At 36.4% G+C, this 18,112-nt stretch overlaps 1 protein-coding gene across 4 annotated transcripts in view; it reads right to left on the bottom strand.

The window, feature by feature from the left end:
• Nucleotides 1-16,542, bottom strand: part of ZMAT1 (zinc finger matrin-type 1) — a 36,313-nt gene extending 19,771 nt beyond the window's left edge. For all 4 annotated transcript variants that reach the window (XM_032390049.1, XM_032390051.1, XM_032390052.1 and 1 more), the window contains exons 1-2: nt 16,250-16,542; nt 641-747 (exon numbers count right to left, since the gene is read on the bottom strand). In XM_032390049.1, the coding sequence (XP_032245940.1) occupies nt 641-747; nt 16,250-16,526 (384 nt within the window). In that variant the 5' untranslated portion in view covers nt 16,527-16,542. The remainder of the gene's footprint in view (nt 1-640; nt 748-16,249) is intronic.
• Nucleotides 16,543-18,112: the final 1,570 nt, after the last annotated feature.

The raw sequence follows: 18,112 nt of genomic DNA, 5'->3' as shown, positions 1-18,112 counted from the left end.
TGCTATGAATAATCATGATCCCTCTGGGTCTCAGTTTTTAAATCAATAAACCAAAGGTGTAAGAACATTAAACATTCTCTCTCCTAGCTTTAGAATTCTATGGTTCTGTGATTAAAAAGATGTTGGCTAAGTCAAAGGCAAGACTGGTTTATTTTGTTTTTACAGTCTTCATTTGCTATAAAGGAAGACTCTGGAGTTCTATAATATCCCTTTATTCACATTAATAGTTTCGTACTCAAGCTTTATAATGCCTGCCTTATATTTACTATGAGGACATGAAGGATATAGTGGCTTGATGAATACAAAGGGAGGCAGAATGGTGTGAAGAAAAGGAAAGAAGCTTTGGAGTCAAAAAGACCGATTTTAAACCCAAATTCCCCAAACTTAAGCTAATAAGTTGCTGTCCCTCTCTGAGCCAGTCTCCTCATCCATCAAAGGGAAATACTATCACCTCTTTCACAGGATTTTCATAAGAATCAAAAATGATAAAATATGAAGTTTATCTGCTACATTTAAAAACCTTTAAATGAGTTTGGAGGATAAACAAATATATAAATAAATATATGTATACATTAAATCATAAAAAATGAAATAAAATAAAAACCTCCTATAGACTCTATTCCCATTATTTTTAACCTACCTCATAATGTGAAATCCTTTGTGATTCAAACTGTAGCACCACTCCACAAATATTACAAAAGTTATCTGTATAAAGTTCAGTCTTCTCCTCTTCACTCCAAGTCATATCTATGAATAAAATAAAGGAAGGTGAGACTGTATATCACATTAATGAATATTTAGAAGTATCATTTTCATTCTTCAACTCTCTATTACTTCATATGTCACCTCAAATCTGAGTGCCTGTGAGGCTACAGTAATAACTTTTTGCTTATCGAGGTTGCAATTTAATATGGGTATATTAAGTATGCTTCTAATGTCTGATATAGTAAGAGTTACTTATTTAGTATGATAAGTCTAGGCAATATCATTCCAAAGGAAAAGTTATGGGGTTATCAGTAACTTCATGAGCTTCATGGGATGATCTAGGGCACCAATAATGAAAGGCAGGATTAAAAAATCCAGCCTTGGAATTTTGTTTTACAAGAGATAATCCTAAGAAAAGCATTGTTTTAAGACTGTCACTTATCTAGAGCTATGGCTATAATGTTATCTAAAAATCATTTGGAACCACAAAGAAACTTTGGTCATGGTGGGCAAACATCCTCCATTATTGTAAAAAGACTAGCATACCCATCTGGCAAAACATGTCTCACACAAGCCCCTCAAAGCTATAAAGTTATGTTCATGTAATAACATCTAGAAATTATGCTATAGTGTTTCTCACTGTAGTAATAACACATACTGAAACTTTCTGCATTTACACTTGAGGTCCACACTTCTACCTAAGATTCTTAACAGGTGCAATGTATTCTGCCAAAGTTTATTAGTTTATCTATAAGTTTCAAATCACAAAACATCAAAATTTTGCTCACTACTTGGCTATTTAAATGAATAAGTTGATACCACATATTTATGGAGCAATGCCAATGATACATTAAATTAATAAGCTGAGCATACTGGTAAGATTTTGAATTTCCCTTTAAAATCTTTAGTAAATATTATAGTTTGTTGGCAATATAACTTATTACCTAAGTTAAGTTTCTGTTGTAGAAGAAAAAATATAACACATCCAGTTCCCAACACTAACAAAATTAATTATACACCACATAGAAAAAATATGGAAAGAAATAAGTTAAATTTAAAAGTGGTTAACTCTGGGAAATGGGGCTAGAAAAGGAACAAAGGGAGAAACTTTAACATTTTATTCTTTATAGTTATCTTGTTTTAATTTTTGCAAAACACATGTAAAACTTTCTATTTAAAAACTTTTAAAGATATTTATTTTATTAAGATTTATTTATTTTAGAGAGAGAGAGAGTGTATGAGCAGGGGGAGGGGCACAGGGAGAGGGAGAGACAGAAAGAATCCTCAAGCAGACTCCCCACTGAGTGTGGAGCCCAATGCAGGGGGCTCAATCCCAGGACCCTGAGATCATGACCTGAGCCAAAATCATGAGCCAGCCACTTAACTGACTGCACCACCCAGGCACACCTAAAGATACTCATTTTAAAAGTTATGTCAGATATCTTCAACTAAGCTTAATTTTCAGTATCACTGTATGCACTAAAAAGGCTTTCTTAAAAAATTGCCTGTCCAAGATAAGAATAACTATAATTAACATCACTAATCATCAGGGCAATGCAAATTAAAACCACAATGAGGTATCACTTTACACCTGTGAGAACGGCTAAAATCAAAAACACAAAAATTAACAAGTGTTGGTGAAGATGTGGAGAAAAAGGAACCCTCATACACTGTTGAGAATGCAACATTGGTGCACCCACTGTGGAAAACAGTATGGAGCTTCCTCAAAACTTAAAAATAGAATTATCATATGATCTAGTAATTCCACTACTGGGTATTTACCCAAAGAAAATGAAAACACTATGTTTATTGCACCCCTATGTTTATTGCAGCATTATTTACAATAGCCAAGATGTAGAAGCAACCCAAGTGTCTAACCATAGACAAATGGATAAAGAAGATGTGATGTGTATACACACACACACACAAACACACACACACACATATACACACAATGGAATATTACTCAGCCATAAAAAATGAAATCTTGCCATTTGCTACAACATGGATGGATCTAGAGGTTAGAATGCCAACTTAAGTAAGTCAGTCAGAGAAAAGACAAATACCATACCATTTTACTCATATATGGAATTTAAGAAACAAAACAAATGAACAAAGTAAAAAAGAGGCAAACCCAAAAAGCAGATTCTTAAATACAGATAAAAACCTGGTGGTTTCCAGAGGGGAGGTAGGTGGGTGAAGTGGTGAAATAGATAAAAGCATTAAGAGCACACTTATCTTGAGAGACTATGGACTCAGAAACAAACAGAAGGTTCTAGAAGGGAGGGGGATGGGGGGATGGATTAGCCTGGTGATGGGTATTAAAGAGGGCACGTACTGAATGGAGCACTGGGTGTTATACGCAAACCATGAATCATGGAAAACTACATCAAAAACTAATGATGTAATGTATGGTGATTAACGTAACAATAAAAAAAGCCAACAAAACAAAACAAAACAAAACAAAGAGTACACTTATCTTGATGAGCACTGAAAAACAGAATTGTTGAATCATTATATAATACATCTGCAACTAATATAATACTATATGTTAATTATAGTTTAATAAAAAGAAAGAATAACTGTAATTAGGAACATGTCAGAAATGCCTTGACACTTAAAAATTTATCCCTATATCGATAGTATCCCCTCTGAATTATTTTTTTAGATTGTTTTAGAATATATGATTTATCTTTGACTCTAAAATCAGCAAGGTAAAGAGGTTAAAATGTATTTCAGGACTTCCCTTGTTTCAGAATTAACTATTATATGCAATTTGAGCATACTGGTAAGATTTTGAATTTCCCTTTAAAATCTTTAAATAGTAAATATTATAATTTGTTAGCAATATAACTTATTACCAAAGGAAAGCTTCCTTTAAGAAGACAAAAGAAACTACTAATTTAGAGGTTCAATAATTCCTAAAATATAACACTCATTTCTCTCTTAAATCAATCTTTAATTCCAGATTTCCCCAGGTCTAAATACTCAATGTTTGAAACTCAATGTTTCCCAACTCAAGTTGGGAAATACCAAGGACGAGTAATTTATTTATTTATTTATTTATTTATTTATTTATTTATTTTCAATTTTTTAAATTATTATGTTATGTTCATCACCATTCATTACATCATTAGTTTTTGATGTAGTGTTCCATGATTCATTATTTGCGTATAACACCCAGTGCTACATTGAAAAAAAAAAAAAAAAAGGATGAGTATTTTAACCCAGCCTTTCATTACTGGTACCCCACATCATTTCCAGGAAGCCCATGAAGTTACTGGCACCCCTGTAACTTTTTCTTTAGAATGGTATTGCCTAGACTTACTGCCTTTGACTCATTTCCTCAAACAAGCTCTTGGTCTTTTTTCTTTATTAAATGGCACAATATTTCAGGCTCAAAGTCTCAGCCATTCTTCTCCCCAGAAAATCACTCTTTCATGTCAATTCTAGCTTATAATGTCATTTCATATCCATCTCTTCCTTTTCACTTCCCATAACACCACTCTAGTTCAGGCCATCAGTGCCTTTAGGCATCATTTAGCTTTATGATATTTATTGAAGTTAGCTTCAAAGTACTATGGTAGACATTTTGGAAAGAGATAAGGAAAAAGAATGAGCATCTATTGAAGGCCTTCTATGTGTCAAACAAAACAACAGCTTACCCCTTTAGTCCTTAAAACAAATATGCAAGGTAAGTGGCATTTCACATATTCTGAAGATTAGAAAATAGGGATTCGGTACAATCAAAATTACTGGTCACATGTGTTATTTGGTGGAGCTAAAACTTAAACTTTATCTCTACTTTTTCCATTATATACATTACTGTCCCACATGTTAGAAATGATGAATTCCTAATCTCAAGGAATTTACAATTTAGTAATTTTAGTAAGTGTATAGAAAAAACGATGATCCCAAAATCAAATGTCATAAGTGATAAAAGACACGAGGTACAATGTGTTCCTGCTGAGGAGTTTGAGAAAATCTTTCTAGAGAACAGGTTTTGAACTAAGATTTAAAAGATGTGTAAAATTCAGATAAAAAAGTGGAATAAACATATTTGGGGAGAGGCAAGTATATGAAGGACGATAATTGAAAGGTTGGAATGAGGCCAAATCATAGCTGTCTTCACTAGGGCATTTGGATTGAATTCTGCATTCAAAAAGGGAAAAGAAGTAGCTCAAAATGGGGATAGGAGTTAGGAATCAGTTGCAGGCAGGAGGTCACTGAGGCTTGAACCAAAGGAGGGGCAGCAGGCACAGAAAAGAAGGAATGGATAGAAGAGATGTAACTATCAAAACCAGGGGGCATTAAATCCGGAGCTTAGAATTTGCTACGAATATGATAAGCTTTTAGATCTATCACATTTAAGCTTACACAATGTTATTCCTGATGCAAAAAGTGGAACTTTGACCTTAGATCAAATAAATTCACTTACAATTACTTGTCAATGGGATATTCTTTGTGATTATAATATAATGAATGTGCTCATGTTTTGACTTCAGTGAATAAAAAACTAAAATATACAAAAATCTGTAATTAAAAAAGATACTGGAATGTTGATGCACATTAAAATGTACTTAGGAGGATTGACCCTAATTTTCTTTAAATAGCATGCTTTCCTAATCAATTCAAATATGATTAAATCTACGTTCAAAATTTCAGATAAAAAAGTTCATGTAAATATTATTCTCAATTAGGTATCACATCAAATTCACATGCACAGTTTTTCAAAATCATACATGCTGAACTAAAAATCTCTGTGGGTGGTCCAATCCAACCACAAGTGATTCTGATAATCAACCATGTTGGGAATCACTGCCCTACAGGACAGGCTCAGATCCTTACACATAACGGCTGTCCAATATCTATTTGGTGACTAAGCTGATTGATATACAGGTTTTGTCATCTACGATACTTATCAAGCTAACTGTGCTTTAGTATAACCTGAAATGATTTTTGAAAAAAAGAAAGGAAAAAAGAGAAAGAAAAAAAGTATTCCTTGACACTACCTCAAATCTATATAAATCTCCAGAGTTGAAGCCCAAGAATCTGTGTTGTTAAATAGGGTCCCCAAGTAATCTCTTAAACAGCCTACCTAGTGATGCTAGTTCAACCTTTCGCAAAGGTAGTTCTCAACCCTGGCTGCACACTGAAGTCACTAGGTTATTTTTAAAACATACCAATACCTAGACTCCACCCCAGACCAATTAACCAGAATCTCGGGAGTGGGTCCCCACCATAGGTTCTTGTTTGTTTGTCTTGTTTTTAAAAGCTTTCCAGGTGATCTGTTGCTGAATCTGTTGAACTGAAAATCTGTTTTCCTGGAGAAGGGGGGTCGCAAACTTTAGTGTGCATCAGAATAACCTGGAAACTTGTTAAAAGATTAATTAATTATTGGGTCCCATTCCCAGAACTTCTTATTCAGTAGTTCTGGGGTGGCGGACCAAGAACGTACAATTTTTTACAAGTTCCCTGGTGATGCTGATGCATCACTGTTCAGTCTCATAGTGTCTTAGAGCTTCCACTGGTCCTAGTTCTATTCCTCAAAGTCATTGTGAATATAATCCCTCTCCTAAAATGGCAATCCTCAAATATTTTAAGAGAATCGTTACATCTTTATTGCCCCTCCCACCCTAGCCTTTTTGTGAACTGATCCCAGTTCTGTCATGCAGTACGATTTCTAGTCCTCTCACTAGTTTACCTAAATCCCTGCCATTCATAAAGTGTAACATAAGCACAATCACCCTAATGGGGTCACAATAACAACAAGCTAGTAAAATGAGATCATCAACTCATTTTTTTATTGTAGTAAAAATGTATAATATAAAATTTACCACCCTAACCATTTTTAAATGTACAGTTCAGTAGTGTTAAGTACATTCACCTCTTTGTTTTGAATATTTCTCTCCTATTAATATAGCCCAAGATAGCTTCACTATTTTTTTGGTGGGCACATCATACTATTGACTCATGCTAGGCTAACTTTTGACTAAAATACAACCTTTTTCACCTGGAGCCAAAGTCTGCGCTGCAGGACATAGTTATATAGATAGAAATGTTTATGGCTCTCAAAAAGACCCAATATACACTTGTATTTGTCTCATTTAAGTTCTCCTTTGTTAGATTGTACCAATAATTCTGGCCTTTTAGATCCTGAATCTGTAGACAGGAGGCTTGTGGAAGCTGGCTTTTTACTGAGAACAATCATACATGATGGAGTATTGTTTTTCAGAGGGCACCCCACACTGCCAAATTTTCTTCAAACTGCATTTCCCCTAAATTTGACCTGAATGTAATGATTGCTACTTTCTAAAGGTTATACCTGAGGCTTGGAAAGGTCAAGCAATTTGTCTAAAAGTTCCATAGTTAGTAAGTGCCTAAGTCTGCCCAAGATTTCCGAGAGCTAGTTCTTAAAAAGGCCAAAGTCTTGAATGAGAAACTTCCTCTCTAGGTTTGGCATATATAAGAAATACATGTCTGATTCACAAGAGATGCTAAAAAATGTTCCTTTAGACCCTACTATACCCCTACCCCCACTATTTGAGACATGATTTTTGGACTCCCAGAAGTAAATGGCCTATTGCCAATTCTAAAAGTGGGAGAGAAAATTGGTGATATATAGTGCGTTTTCCAGCCTGTCTCAGGGGGAAGACCTAGAGGGCAGACCAACTTCAGGGAATAGATGTTAAATTAGGGGTCATGTGAGTAAATGATGTTGGCTGTGAGGAAGATGGCTGGAACAGGAACTAATGTTTATTGTGGACTCACTATATGCCAGGAACGAAAATAAGTGTGCTCACAAAGAACTGGGGCTTTGGAACTGGTTCTGGTAGGAATGAATAGCTGAAGAAACTTGGCAATTTGTTTCTTCCTCTTTTTCCTTTTCTTCTTTATACTCTCTTCACATCTTTGCTCTTTATAAACTGGTTAGAATTTGAAACAAATGTATTTTTATTGGTTGGTTGTTAATATGGGCTCACAATGATTCTTAATTCCAAAAGGAGTTAAGAGTTGTAAAAAGCACTAGAATGAGAGACTGCATTAACCTTTACCCTGCTATTAACTAGCTATCTGACTAAGAACATAACACAATCTTTCATATTTCCATTTCTAAAGTTTCTTTGTACTTGACCATATATGGGTTGATAGTTATCAATAAGAAAAGGTTGTATTTTAGATAGAAATACATAGAGAAGCAAAATTTTGGTGGGGTACTTATAGAAGGATCCAAATATCTTAGCTCCTTCCAAATAATAAGTCTATCAGGAAACACAAAAGATGGTTTGAAGTTTTAAGCAGCTATACAGTTGCACAGACTTTAGGGCCTAAAAATTCAAAAGGTCCCAATATTTCTTCCCCTACTCCTCCATTATCTGCATTTCCTTATCTATGTCCTAACCCTAAAATTGGTTCTCTCCAAGTTATTTCTTTGCAAAAACATACACAGCATTTCAATTACTAAATATAATGTTTTGGTCATTATAGCTGGTGTCAACAATTTTTTTTTTTAGCAAATTAGGGTATTATTTTAGTTATAATTTAGGTATAAGTGGCTGAGTTTTCTTTTCCAACAATGAATAAACCAAATTCATGGCAGATGGTCCTGCATCTTCCAATCTAATTTAGTTAGAAGTTAGGAGAGCTAGGGTTAAAAATATAAGTAGATTACATATTAGAATATCAAATGACAAAATAATGATAAATAAATAAATAAAAATAAGTAAGTGTGACTTCATCCCTCACCTGCAGCAAATAAAGTTCTTTGAACATGGGAAGGTAAATATCTCCCAGTCGATCTTAAGACATGTTGCTTTAATATTCCTAGCAGAGTAGCATAGTACTTCTCAACTGTTCTTCATTCTCTGACATATTTGAATTTTATATGCCATCATAAACTTGGAAAAGAGATATGGATAGGGGAGCAAGATTTTATACTCAGAATCAAAGCCCATCTTAGTGTAGCTTGATAGCGAGATCTTAGTGATACAATGGTGTCCTCTCAAATAAAGACTGGGATATACTGTCTTTGAAACATACAGGAGTTTCTCACGATGATAACATTTCTTTGCATTTTAACCTAAAAAAAGCAATGGGAAATAAGAAAGCACTATCAAAAACTAGATTCAAATTGTCAGAGACCTAAGGCTGATAATGGAGTTACAGCTTAAAGGAAATGGAACAGATGAAATAAAACCATGTTTCATGCATGGTCCTGTTTACATTCAGAGTATTAAAAGAGTAAAACTGCTTTGCAAGACTGTCCTCTGTGGTCACAATAAACAGTACACTTTTATTGCCAACTGTTAACAAATTAAGCATAACTTTTAAATATTTTATTTTCCAGATATTAGACACATCAGAAAGTTCTTTAGATTGGAGAAATATGGTCATATAACAAAACTATGACCTACAGGTACAGAGTTCCAGTTTGGGAAAATGAAAAATTTCTGGAGATGGATAGTGGTGAAGGTTGCCTAACAACGTGGATGTACTTAATGCCACTGAGTTGCACACTTAAAAATGCTTAAAATGGCAGTTTTATGTTGTGTATATTTGGCCACAATAAAAAATGTAATAAAATACTGAAAAAAGTTAAAATAAAAGACAAAAGCACCTTCTTCTCCCTCAACCACAGCATGAAGGGCAGGCAGTTCCCCTGCAGTCAACTTATCACTTAGAGGAAAATGCATGAGCAAGTAATAAACCTTTGTTTTGCTATTATCACATAAGTGATCCTCTCTTGAATAACAATTATAAGGGTTAATTTTCATAAGCGTTATTTTAAATGAAAGAGTGGTTTTGTGACAAACCATAAATGGGATCTGATAAGAAAGTTCATGTATTTGGTGCTCCTACAATTTGATTATATTTTTGTGTGGCGTTAGCCATTGGTGAGAGAAAGAATCAATTAATTTTCTATTAATGAAAGTGTTTAGTCTTTTTAAAAATTTTATTTATTTACTAGTCAGAGAGAGAGAGAGAGAGAGCGCACAAGCAGGGGGGAGCAGCAGGCAGAGGGAGAAGCAGGCTCCCCACTGAGCAAGGAGCCCGATGCGGGACTCGATCCCAGGACCCTAGGATCATGACCTGACCGAAGGCGGAAGCTTCACCGACTGAACCACCCAGGTGTCCCAAGTGTTTAGTCTTTTTCTTTCTTTCCTACAGGAGTGTTTACATGACTTGAGAAAGCAAAGCTTTCATAATAATTTGGAATGGGGGAAAAATCATGACCTACAGCACTGGGTAGTAGGAAAAAATAATAAGCTTTTGAGTTGGTCAAATAGATTCAAATCCTCTCTCTACCTCTATTATACCCTTGAGCAAATTATTTAACCACTCTGAGCCAGTTTTTTTATCTAAAAAGTACAGAAACACAATGTCTCTCCCAGAACATGCTATTAAATGAAACAAAATTTTAAAAAAATGTTTAACACACATAATCGCTTGATAAAGTGTGCTTGTTTACTAATTCAGTAGCTGAAAGTTTTACTTAATATTATATATAATAACTTTTTATCAGATCAGAGTAATTTTAGAGATCATTTAGTCCAATGTTTCTGAATCTTAGCACTATTGTCACTTTGGGCCAGATAATTCATTGTTGTGAGGGGATATTCTATGCATGGTAAGACATTTAGCAGCACTCTACCAGCTAGAAGTTGGCGGCACTCCCCAGTTGTGACAAACAAAAATATCTCCAAACATTGACACATGTCCCTTGTGGGGCAAAATTGCTTCTAGTTTATAACTGATTTAGTCTAATGTTCTCATTTCAAAATAAGGAAGCTAAAGTCCAAAGAGGTCATAGGAAACAAAGGAGTGGGGAAGTTAAAATATATCATTCCAGATTCAGGTGGATTTGGACTATGAAAAAGTTCCGAAGTCTGAGGAGAGGCATTAGTAATAGCTGAGGGATGTTCTTAAGTAAGTGAAATACAAATGTGAGTACAAATAATTAACATTCTGTGGATTAGAATCCCTTATGTTGATATAAAAATATTCAATTCAGCTTGTTTGAGTATCTGCCTTTGATGATATAAAAAGCAAAGAGGATTCACTTCTCAGAAACTCGTTTTTAGAGACCCTTGTTGGATTGTACCTACTCCAAATAGCTGCATTATTATGCTAAAGTAAAATACCATTAACTTCTGTATCCAAAAATGCAATTGAGTGTGAAATCCAAATTATCCTATTTGAAACTTTCTTCTAACTTCTATTCTTCTAACTTTTTTCAGTATTTTATTACATTTTTTATTGTGGCCAAATATACACAACATAAAACTGCCATTTTAAGCATTTTTAAGTGTGCAACTCAGTGGCATTAAGTACATCCAGTCTAAACTTTCTTCCTCAAGACAACCCATCAGATAACACCAGACAATTTAGGATAAAATAGATTTTTGTGATAAAAGAAAAACATTTATGGCATGAGTCAGAAAAAAAATAATGAATCTATGCCTACAATTTGGTCCACTCTCACTAATGAAATTAAAAACCATACAGGATCTGGGGTGCCTGCATGGCTCAGTTGGTTAGGTGTCTGACTCTTGATTTTGGCTCAGGTCATGATCTCAGGGTCCTGAGATCGAACCCTGTGTTGGGCTCTGCACTGGGCAGGGTTGCCTCCTTAAGATTCTCTCCCTCACTCTCCCTCTACCCCCCTCCCCAGGCACCATGCATGCACGGGCTCTCTCTCTCTCAAAAACAAACCCCCAAAAAACAACCATACAGGATCTCTGAGGAAAGGAAGATTGTAACATCCCTTCAGTTCTAAGTATGAGAACTTTCTCTGTTCACTCCAATTAAATGTTTTTCGGTTATCTTGATAAGAAGTTTAAGCTTATTCAAAGTAGATGATTCTATATATAAATGGCTATAATTAACAAAATGAATCTTACTTCCATTTGTTGCATGACAATTAGATTTAGTTGTACAAAAGACCAACTTTCTTCCTCAAGACAACCCATCAGATGTTTACAGCAATAACTAGCTATTAATTGTTTTAATGCTTTGTTGAAGTGGGAATTTCACAGTCCAACTGATCTTGTTGCAAAAAAAAAAACAGCATTCTAAAAAAACTCTGCATCCTATTTTAATGAAGTGACAAGAATGGAGCAAACCTTAGAAGAGTTGGCTGCAATCATATAAACATAAATCTCACTCTTAGTCACAGATTTAAAGTCAGGTTAATATAAAGTCAAGTCAATAAACCAGTCACAGATATAAAGTCAGGTTAATAAACCAGAAAAATCATCATCTTAATTCTGCAAAGAGCATATGTGCTGTATTCTCCATGATTACACCTTTTGAGATAGCCTCCCTCAAACATTTTGATTTAAAAGGATTTTTTAATAGCTGACTTGACCTTTGCAATTTTTTAATGCCATCATATAAAGGAAAGATAAACAGAGCTCAACACTAAGTTATAGTGGAAAATGGATCATGTTAACCTTGCCAAGGTGTTTTAACTCTTTTTTCCCCCTAAATGTCACAACCCATTTAAGGAATTTTCAGAAATATTATTTGTGCCAGAAATGCAGATTTGTACCCGTGAACGTTATGAACACTCAGTTATAATGCTATCTAGTATCCTTACTTTCTCAATTTATAAAATTAGTACCTGGCCTATAAGTTTGGCAAGTTTTGGCTATTTTACACAGATTCTTACAAAAAAAAAAATAATGAAGGCTTTCCTATAGCATATTAACAATTACAAAATACAATGTAATTAATAAAATAACTGGAAGTACTAGTTATATGTTTAATATTTACCTTGTCTTTATTTAAACTAAGTCCCTGACCTTCATAATATAAGCACTCTGTGGCTAGTTAGCTCTGGAGTCCTGTCTGCTTGTGAAGTTATAAAATGAATTCAAGTACTGTGTATATCCAATAATTTACTTGATCCCATACCTACTTGGTGTCAGAAAGCCACCATGCCATTCATTCCAACAGGTTAGTAAATGTGAATGGATCTACAAGACTGGTTTCAGGTGGAAAAGAATCAAAGTTCCTACCCTAACAGATATGTGATGAATATAGGAAGGGGCATGCTTAGTCAATATTATCACATATTGACACCTAATTAAAGACAGAGAGTCAGAAACTAACCAGTGGTCATTAACCTCTCTCCAGACATCCCCACCCTGCCAAATGTAAAGAATTAAAAATTAATTCTAACAGTTTGCTAATTATTCCTTCCTAGATACCACATTTATAATATAATGTGTTTTAGTGTGCCTGTAGTCTATAAGACACCATGGGTAGAATACAGGTTTATAATAAACAATGGGGCAGTCCTGATAGTTTAAGAGTTCGACAAGTGATATTTAAAATTGTATTTTTCCTATTTATTTGTTCATTTTATAATTTTACTACCAAGCACTACTATTGAGCTCTTTAATATAGCTGTGTCTAATTCATCTATATCCTCATCACTGAGCATAGTGCCTGGCACACACACATACAGATGTTCAATAAATGATTCCTGAGTAAATGAAGGAAAGGCCATTAACTAGGTTTTCTTATGGTGGACTTGAAACTACCGAATAATATGGAGACAAAGGTAATTGTTAGGTAATTGCTATGCAAATGGATAAGTAACTAAATAAAAAGCCAGCAATCCTCCAATCTAAAACAGAATCCACTTAATCTATTTTTTCTTAAAAAGAAGAGGTAAATAAAAGGGATTTGTTTTTGTTTTGATTTTTACTATGATTACACTGGAACCTTAATACTGGGTGAAAATTCATTTTTGAGCCATTAAACATTTTTGAAAATGTTACTGAATGAAATATGAAGTGTCCTACAAAATCTCATGACTCTCCTTTCCATGAATTCTGGGTAGGTATGTGTTTTGTCATATGTCCATTTATTTGGCATTTCTTTTGTTTGTTGTTTTGTTTTTATTACCCAATTTGCCATTTATAACCTCAAAAGCTTCTAATCTCCCCTGCTTGGCAATTTCTAATCTCCACTGACATCTGCTCATTACCAACCCCAAGAAAGATGTTGGCTATAGTTGAAAATAGTTCAGCAAATACTTGATCAAACCACTTTTAATGGTCCTATCTGGAGTGGACTTGTAATAACTGGAATCTTGACAATTCTTTGTCACTATTTAGACGGATTTTCTAACCAGGGCTTAAAAAACAAACAAGCAAAAGATACTGGCACACCATCAAGCAATATTTTTCTCTCTTCTCCTTTATCTACTATCATACAACTGGCAACCATTTATAGTCTTTATAAATATTTAAACAAAAATATTTTTGTGACCTAATAATGTTTTGGACAGTGTACTGTATCACATATTTATCTTTTGTTAAGTGGAAAGGTAAGAAGAGAGTTATGGTTTGGAGTGAACAGTTAATGAAGGATATTTACCTAAAATGAAATGGTAAGAGATAATTTTTAGGTAGCAATTATATTTGGTTTCATATCCTAGTAAATGGTCTCAACACTAACAACACAGATTTCATCACTCACTGAATGTCAAATGATAACTATGGCCAAAGTTTCTCATGGCTTATGAATTACTGTCCTAATGCACAGCCATGGAAATGCCATCGAGAGTATCAATGCAGAACTGCAAAATCATGGTTCATACTTTCAGATCTGAAATCAACCTTGGAGTATGGCTGGTCCAATACCTCTATTTCAGAAATGTCAAAACCCAAATCCAGGAAGTTTGTGATCTGTTCAGGGTCACAAAATCTAGTAGATAAACAACAGAACCTAAGTTCACTGCACCAGACTCCTATGCTAGAGCTCTCCTCATTTTGCCGGCTAGTAATAGTATATACAGGGTATTGCTACTACTTTATGAATTTCTATCTCTTAAAGCCTTCAATACCTACATAAATTCAAAGATACTATAACCAAGCCAGTCACAGAGACAGGCAAAAAGCCATTTGCTCCATAAGATACCCATGAGATACTGGTCCTAAAGCTTACTGTGGAAAGGCCATGACAGCGAGATTGAACTGTGATCTCGACCACCTCTAAAAACTGTTCTCTCCTTCTTTCTAGTTATACATAGTTTGGTATAATAACAAAAAAATCCAGATTTCATATTTTCATCCTGAAACAACTGTACAAATCCAGGCTGACTAAAGACACTACAGTCTTTCAAAGGTTGCCTTCAGTAAGAGAGTTAATAAATAAAAAGACATCACCATATCACAGTGTATTTCTAACTTCCATATTTAGTAAGTGGCATTTATGTAATGTGCCTATGACCAATATTGTAAAGGATTTTTTTTTTTTACTGCTTTGCCATTCCTCCAAAGTGAAAGGTGTGAAAAGTTATGAAATACCACAGAGGGATGTGCCACTTAAAAATGTGAAGAGAAAATCATTTTTATGAGGTAATTTTAGTGGGGTGTCCTCCTAAGAAAAAGGAACTTAAATTATTCTACTCCATTTTGGTGTCCACGTCTTTCACTTTGGAGGCAAGTTAGCAACATAAGGTAACACACAAATACTGGAAATTAATTACGAAATTGACGATGGCAAAATGCTTTACTGAGCTCTTCTGTAGTGGAATCGGTCTTAACAATCTAAGAAGCATTTCCAAACACTGCTTTAAAACACATTTCAATGGCAAATTTTACAGTCTGCTATTAGTAGGCTGTTTACTAGTATATAGTATTTTGTGTGAACTAGAAACCACTTATTACTGAAATCGTCAAGAAGTATCTTTTTTATGTTAGGAGTAGTATGTGTTGGTAGGTACAACAGCACTTATTAAAATCAAAACCATCTCAAAGATGGGCCCCTAAACCTTGCTCTACAAGGTCACACCCTCAAATAGCCAAAGAAAACTCTCCAAAGTGATTTCTGAAATCTGTGCTTCTACCACACTCCCTTCCTTTATTCTTTTCTTTGTACAACCCCCTCCACCAGACCCTATGATCCTAAAATCTAACAGCTCCTACTTTAAAGCTCAAGTATACATTCTAACCTCCCCAAATTCCTAACCTCCTCTCTCTTTAAATATCCTACTGCAAGTTTCTACACTGCAGGATGCTGAATTTCACCAAACGGGGTTTCCTCCCTCTTACTTGTTTCTTCGGCCTTTTCTTTTTTTTTTTTTTATCTCTGCCCCCTTTCTCCATCAGTCCCCCTTCCCTTTCCCTGACCCTCCAGCTCCACAGCACTTCTACCTTGCCCCCTCTCTTTTTACCAACTCACACCTCAGCTTCGTAGACCATCCTGAGGCACCCTGGCTGGGAGAAAAACTATGTGGTATTCTTCTTCCCTTTAAACTCCTGCCTTGTGAATACCTGCAGCTTCTTTTCCTGGGGACCCCTCCATCCTTTTGGGGGGGTAGAAGTAGGGAAGCCCCTCTCTGCTTCGGTCCGTCTTGCACACTCGGGGCTACTACGGCAGGGCGGGGCGGGGCGAGCTTGGCCTTTACTGCGCCACAGCAGGTGGGGGGTGGGGCGGTGACGAACCGCGCCCAGCCCGATCCCGGACGGGCTGAAGAGAGGCAGCGAAGGAGATGGGGCCGCCCCCACACCCCGGGACGGGAACTCACCTTCTCTGAGGCAAGGGCGGGTGTCTACTTTAAAACTACTGCCCCCCCTCCCCGCCGCCGCCATAGTGGAGCCGCCAAAGCCGCCGCCGCCGTCGCCACAGCCACCGGCAGGCGGGCTGGCAGGGGTGGAGGTGGCGGAGGAGGCAGGCACAATCACTGCCGCCGCCACCGCCGCCGCCGCGCAGGCGGTGTAGGAGGAGGAGGCGGCAGAGACGGTAGCTTCCTGAGGGGAAGACTCCGCCGCCAGCGGTGCGACTGTGCTCGACGCCGCCGCCATCGCAGCGAGGCGCGGACAATTGCACTTGCGCCTCGCTCCCGTTAAGCCGTTTTAGCCCCGCCCCCCGTTTAGCCCCGCCCCCTTCGCCCCTCTTTTCCACGCCTCAGCTCGAGCTTCGTTCTCGCTCCTTCTCCCCACCAATAGGAACGCTTTAGACCCGCGGGCTGCCCTTCCCCCCTCCCCCACTGCTTGGCGTCACCCGTTTCCCTTTGGAGGGGAAGCGATGATGGCCAAGGGCAAAGGGCAAAAAGCGCGGGATGTAAAAGCACGTGGGCCTCACACAGTGAGGCCTCTTCCTTTGGAGGAGTTGATCTAAAACCAATTTAAGGTTAAAAAAAATGTCTGGAAACCAACTGATTTCACCCCCAAAATATCTCTTTCTTGTACAGAGAACAGAAATAAACAGAATACTCGGTCATGACTTTCGTCATGGGGCCGTAAACGACTACTTATATATACATCTACCTATTTAAATTACAGTAAAAACCTGTGAATCTGGTACCCAAAGAACTAGAATATTACTGATAATTTAAAACTTCTCAACATTTTCCCCCAACTGCCCTCCTAAAGAAACCAATATCCTGATTTATATTTATTATTTCCATGCTCTTGTTACGTATATTCTTACCACATACATGTATGCCTAAACAATGTTTTTTACTTTTGTTTTAAATTTCGCAACATTTTGTATCTTTTTCTAGGTAGCATTTTGGGACGTTTTTCTTTTGCTAAACATTTTGTTTCTAAGATTCATCCATGTAGCAGTAGTTCATTCACTTTTAATGCTGTATAATATCCCATTCATTTCCCTGTTGATGGATATGTGTCCTGGTGCTTCTGTGCAAAAGTTTCTCTTGGGTATGCTCTCCTTTCCAGTCTCATTTCCATTACTCTATTTCAAGTCATCATCTCTTGTCAGAACTATGGCTTCTTACTGGTCTCCTTTCCTCTGATCTGAATCCCTTCCACTGCCCCCACATCACCACTCTTATTTTATGATTCAGCAATATTAAATTAATTACAGATTCCTATGAAGACCGTCATTTCATTATGCAATGTTGTATATATTGTTCCCTCTTCCTGAAATGCCCTTTTCCCCACATTAGGCACATGTCTAATGAGCCCTTATACACCCCTTGAAACCCAGATAATACATCACTTCCTCCAGTAACCTGTTTTGTCCTACTTAGACTTAATTCCACCCTCCTCTGTGCTGCCCCTATATCCTGTGCATATTAGTATTGTGTGCCTTTCTTCTCCATAGCCTGGGAACATTTTGATACAAAAGACAATTCGTTTTTTTCTTGAATCCTTCTGCTCCAGCACAGTAAAGTCCTAGAGCCAAGGTCATGAACCAGTGGTTCCTAGGGCTAGGTCCCTAAGTCCCTAGGTCTGGCACACAGATATGTTTTGATTAACAGTAAAATTGTTTATTACTTCCTTGTCAATATTTGAAAGGGTCATTTCATGCCAAGAAAAAGTTTCTTAAAAGCACTGAAAATTTGTCAGTATTGGCTGTGCATTTCTGACTACCAAATCTGAAGACTTGGAATGCTGGGCTCTCAGGAACATGTCTTTTCCGTTTT

This window comes from Phoca vitulina, unplaced genomic scaffold (genome assembly GCF_004348235.1).
Source record: "Phoca vitulina isolate PV1807 unplaced genomic scaffold, GSC_HSeal_1.0 scaffold57, whole genome shotgun sequence".
NCBI lineage: Eukaryota > Metazoa > Chordata > Mammalia > Carnivora > Phocidae > Phoca > Phoca vitulina.
The sequence above is the reverse complement of the archived record's forward strand: the minus strand, read 5'-3'. Positions and strand labels throughout refer to the sequence as shown.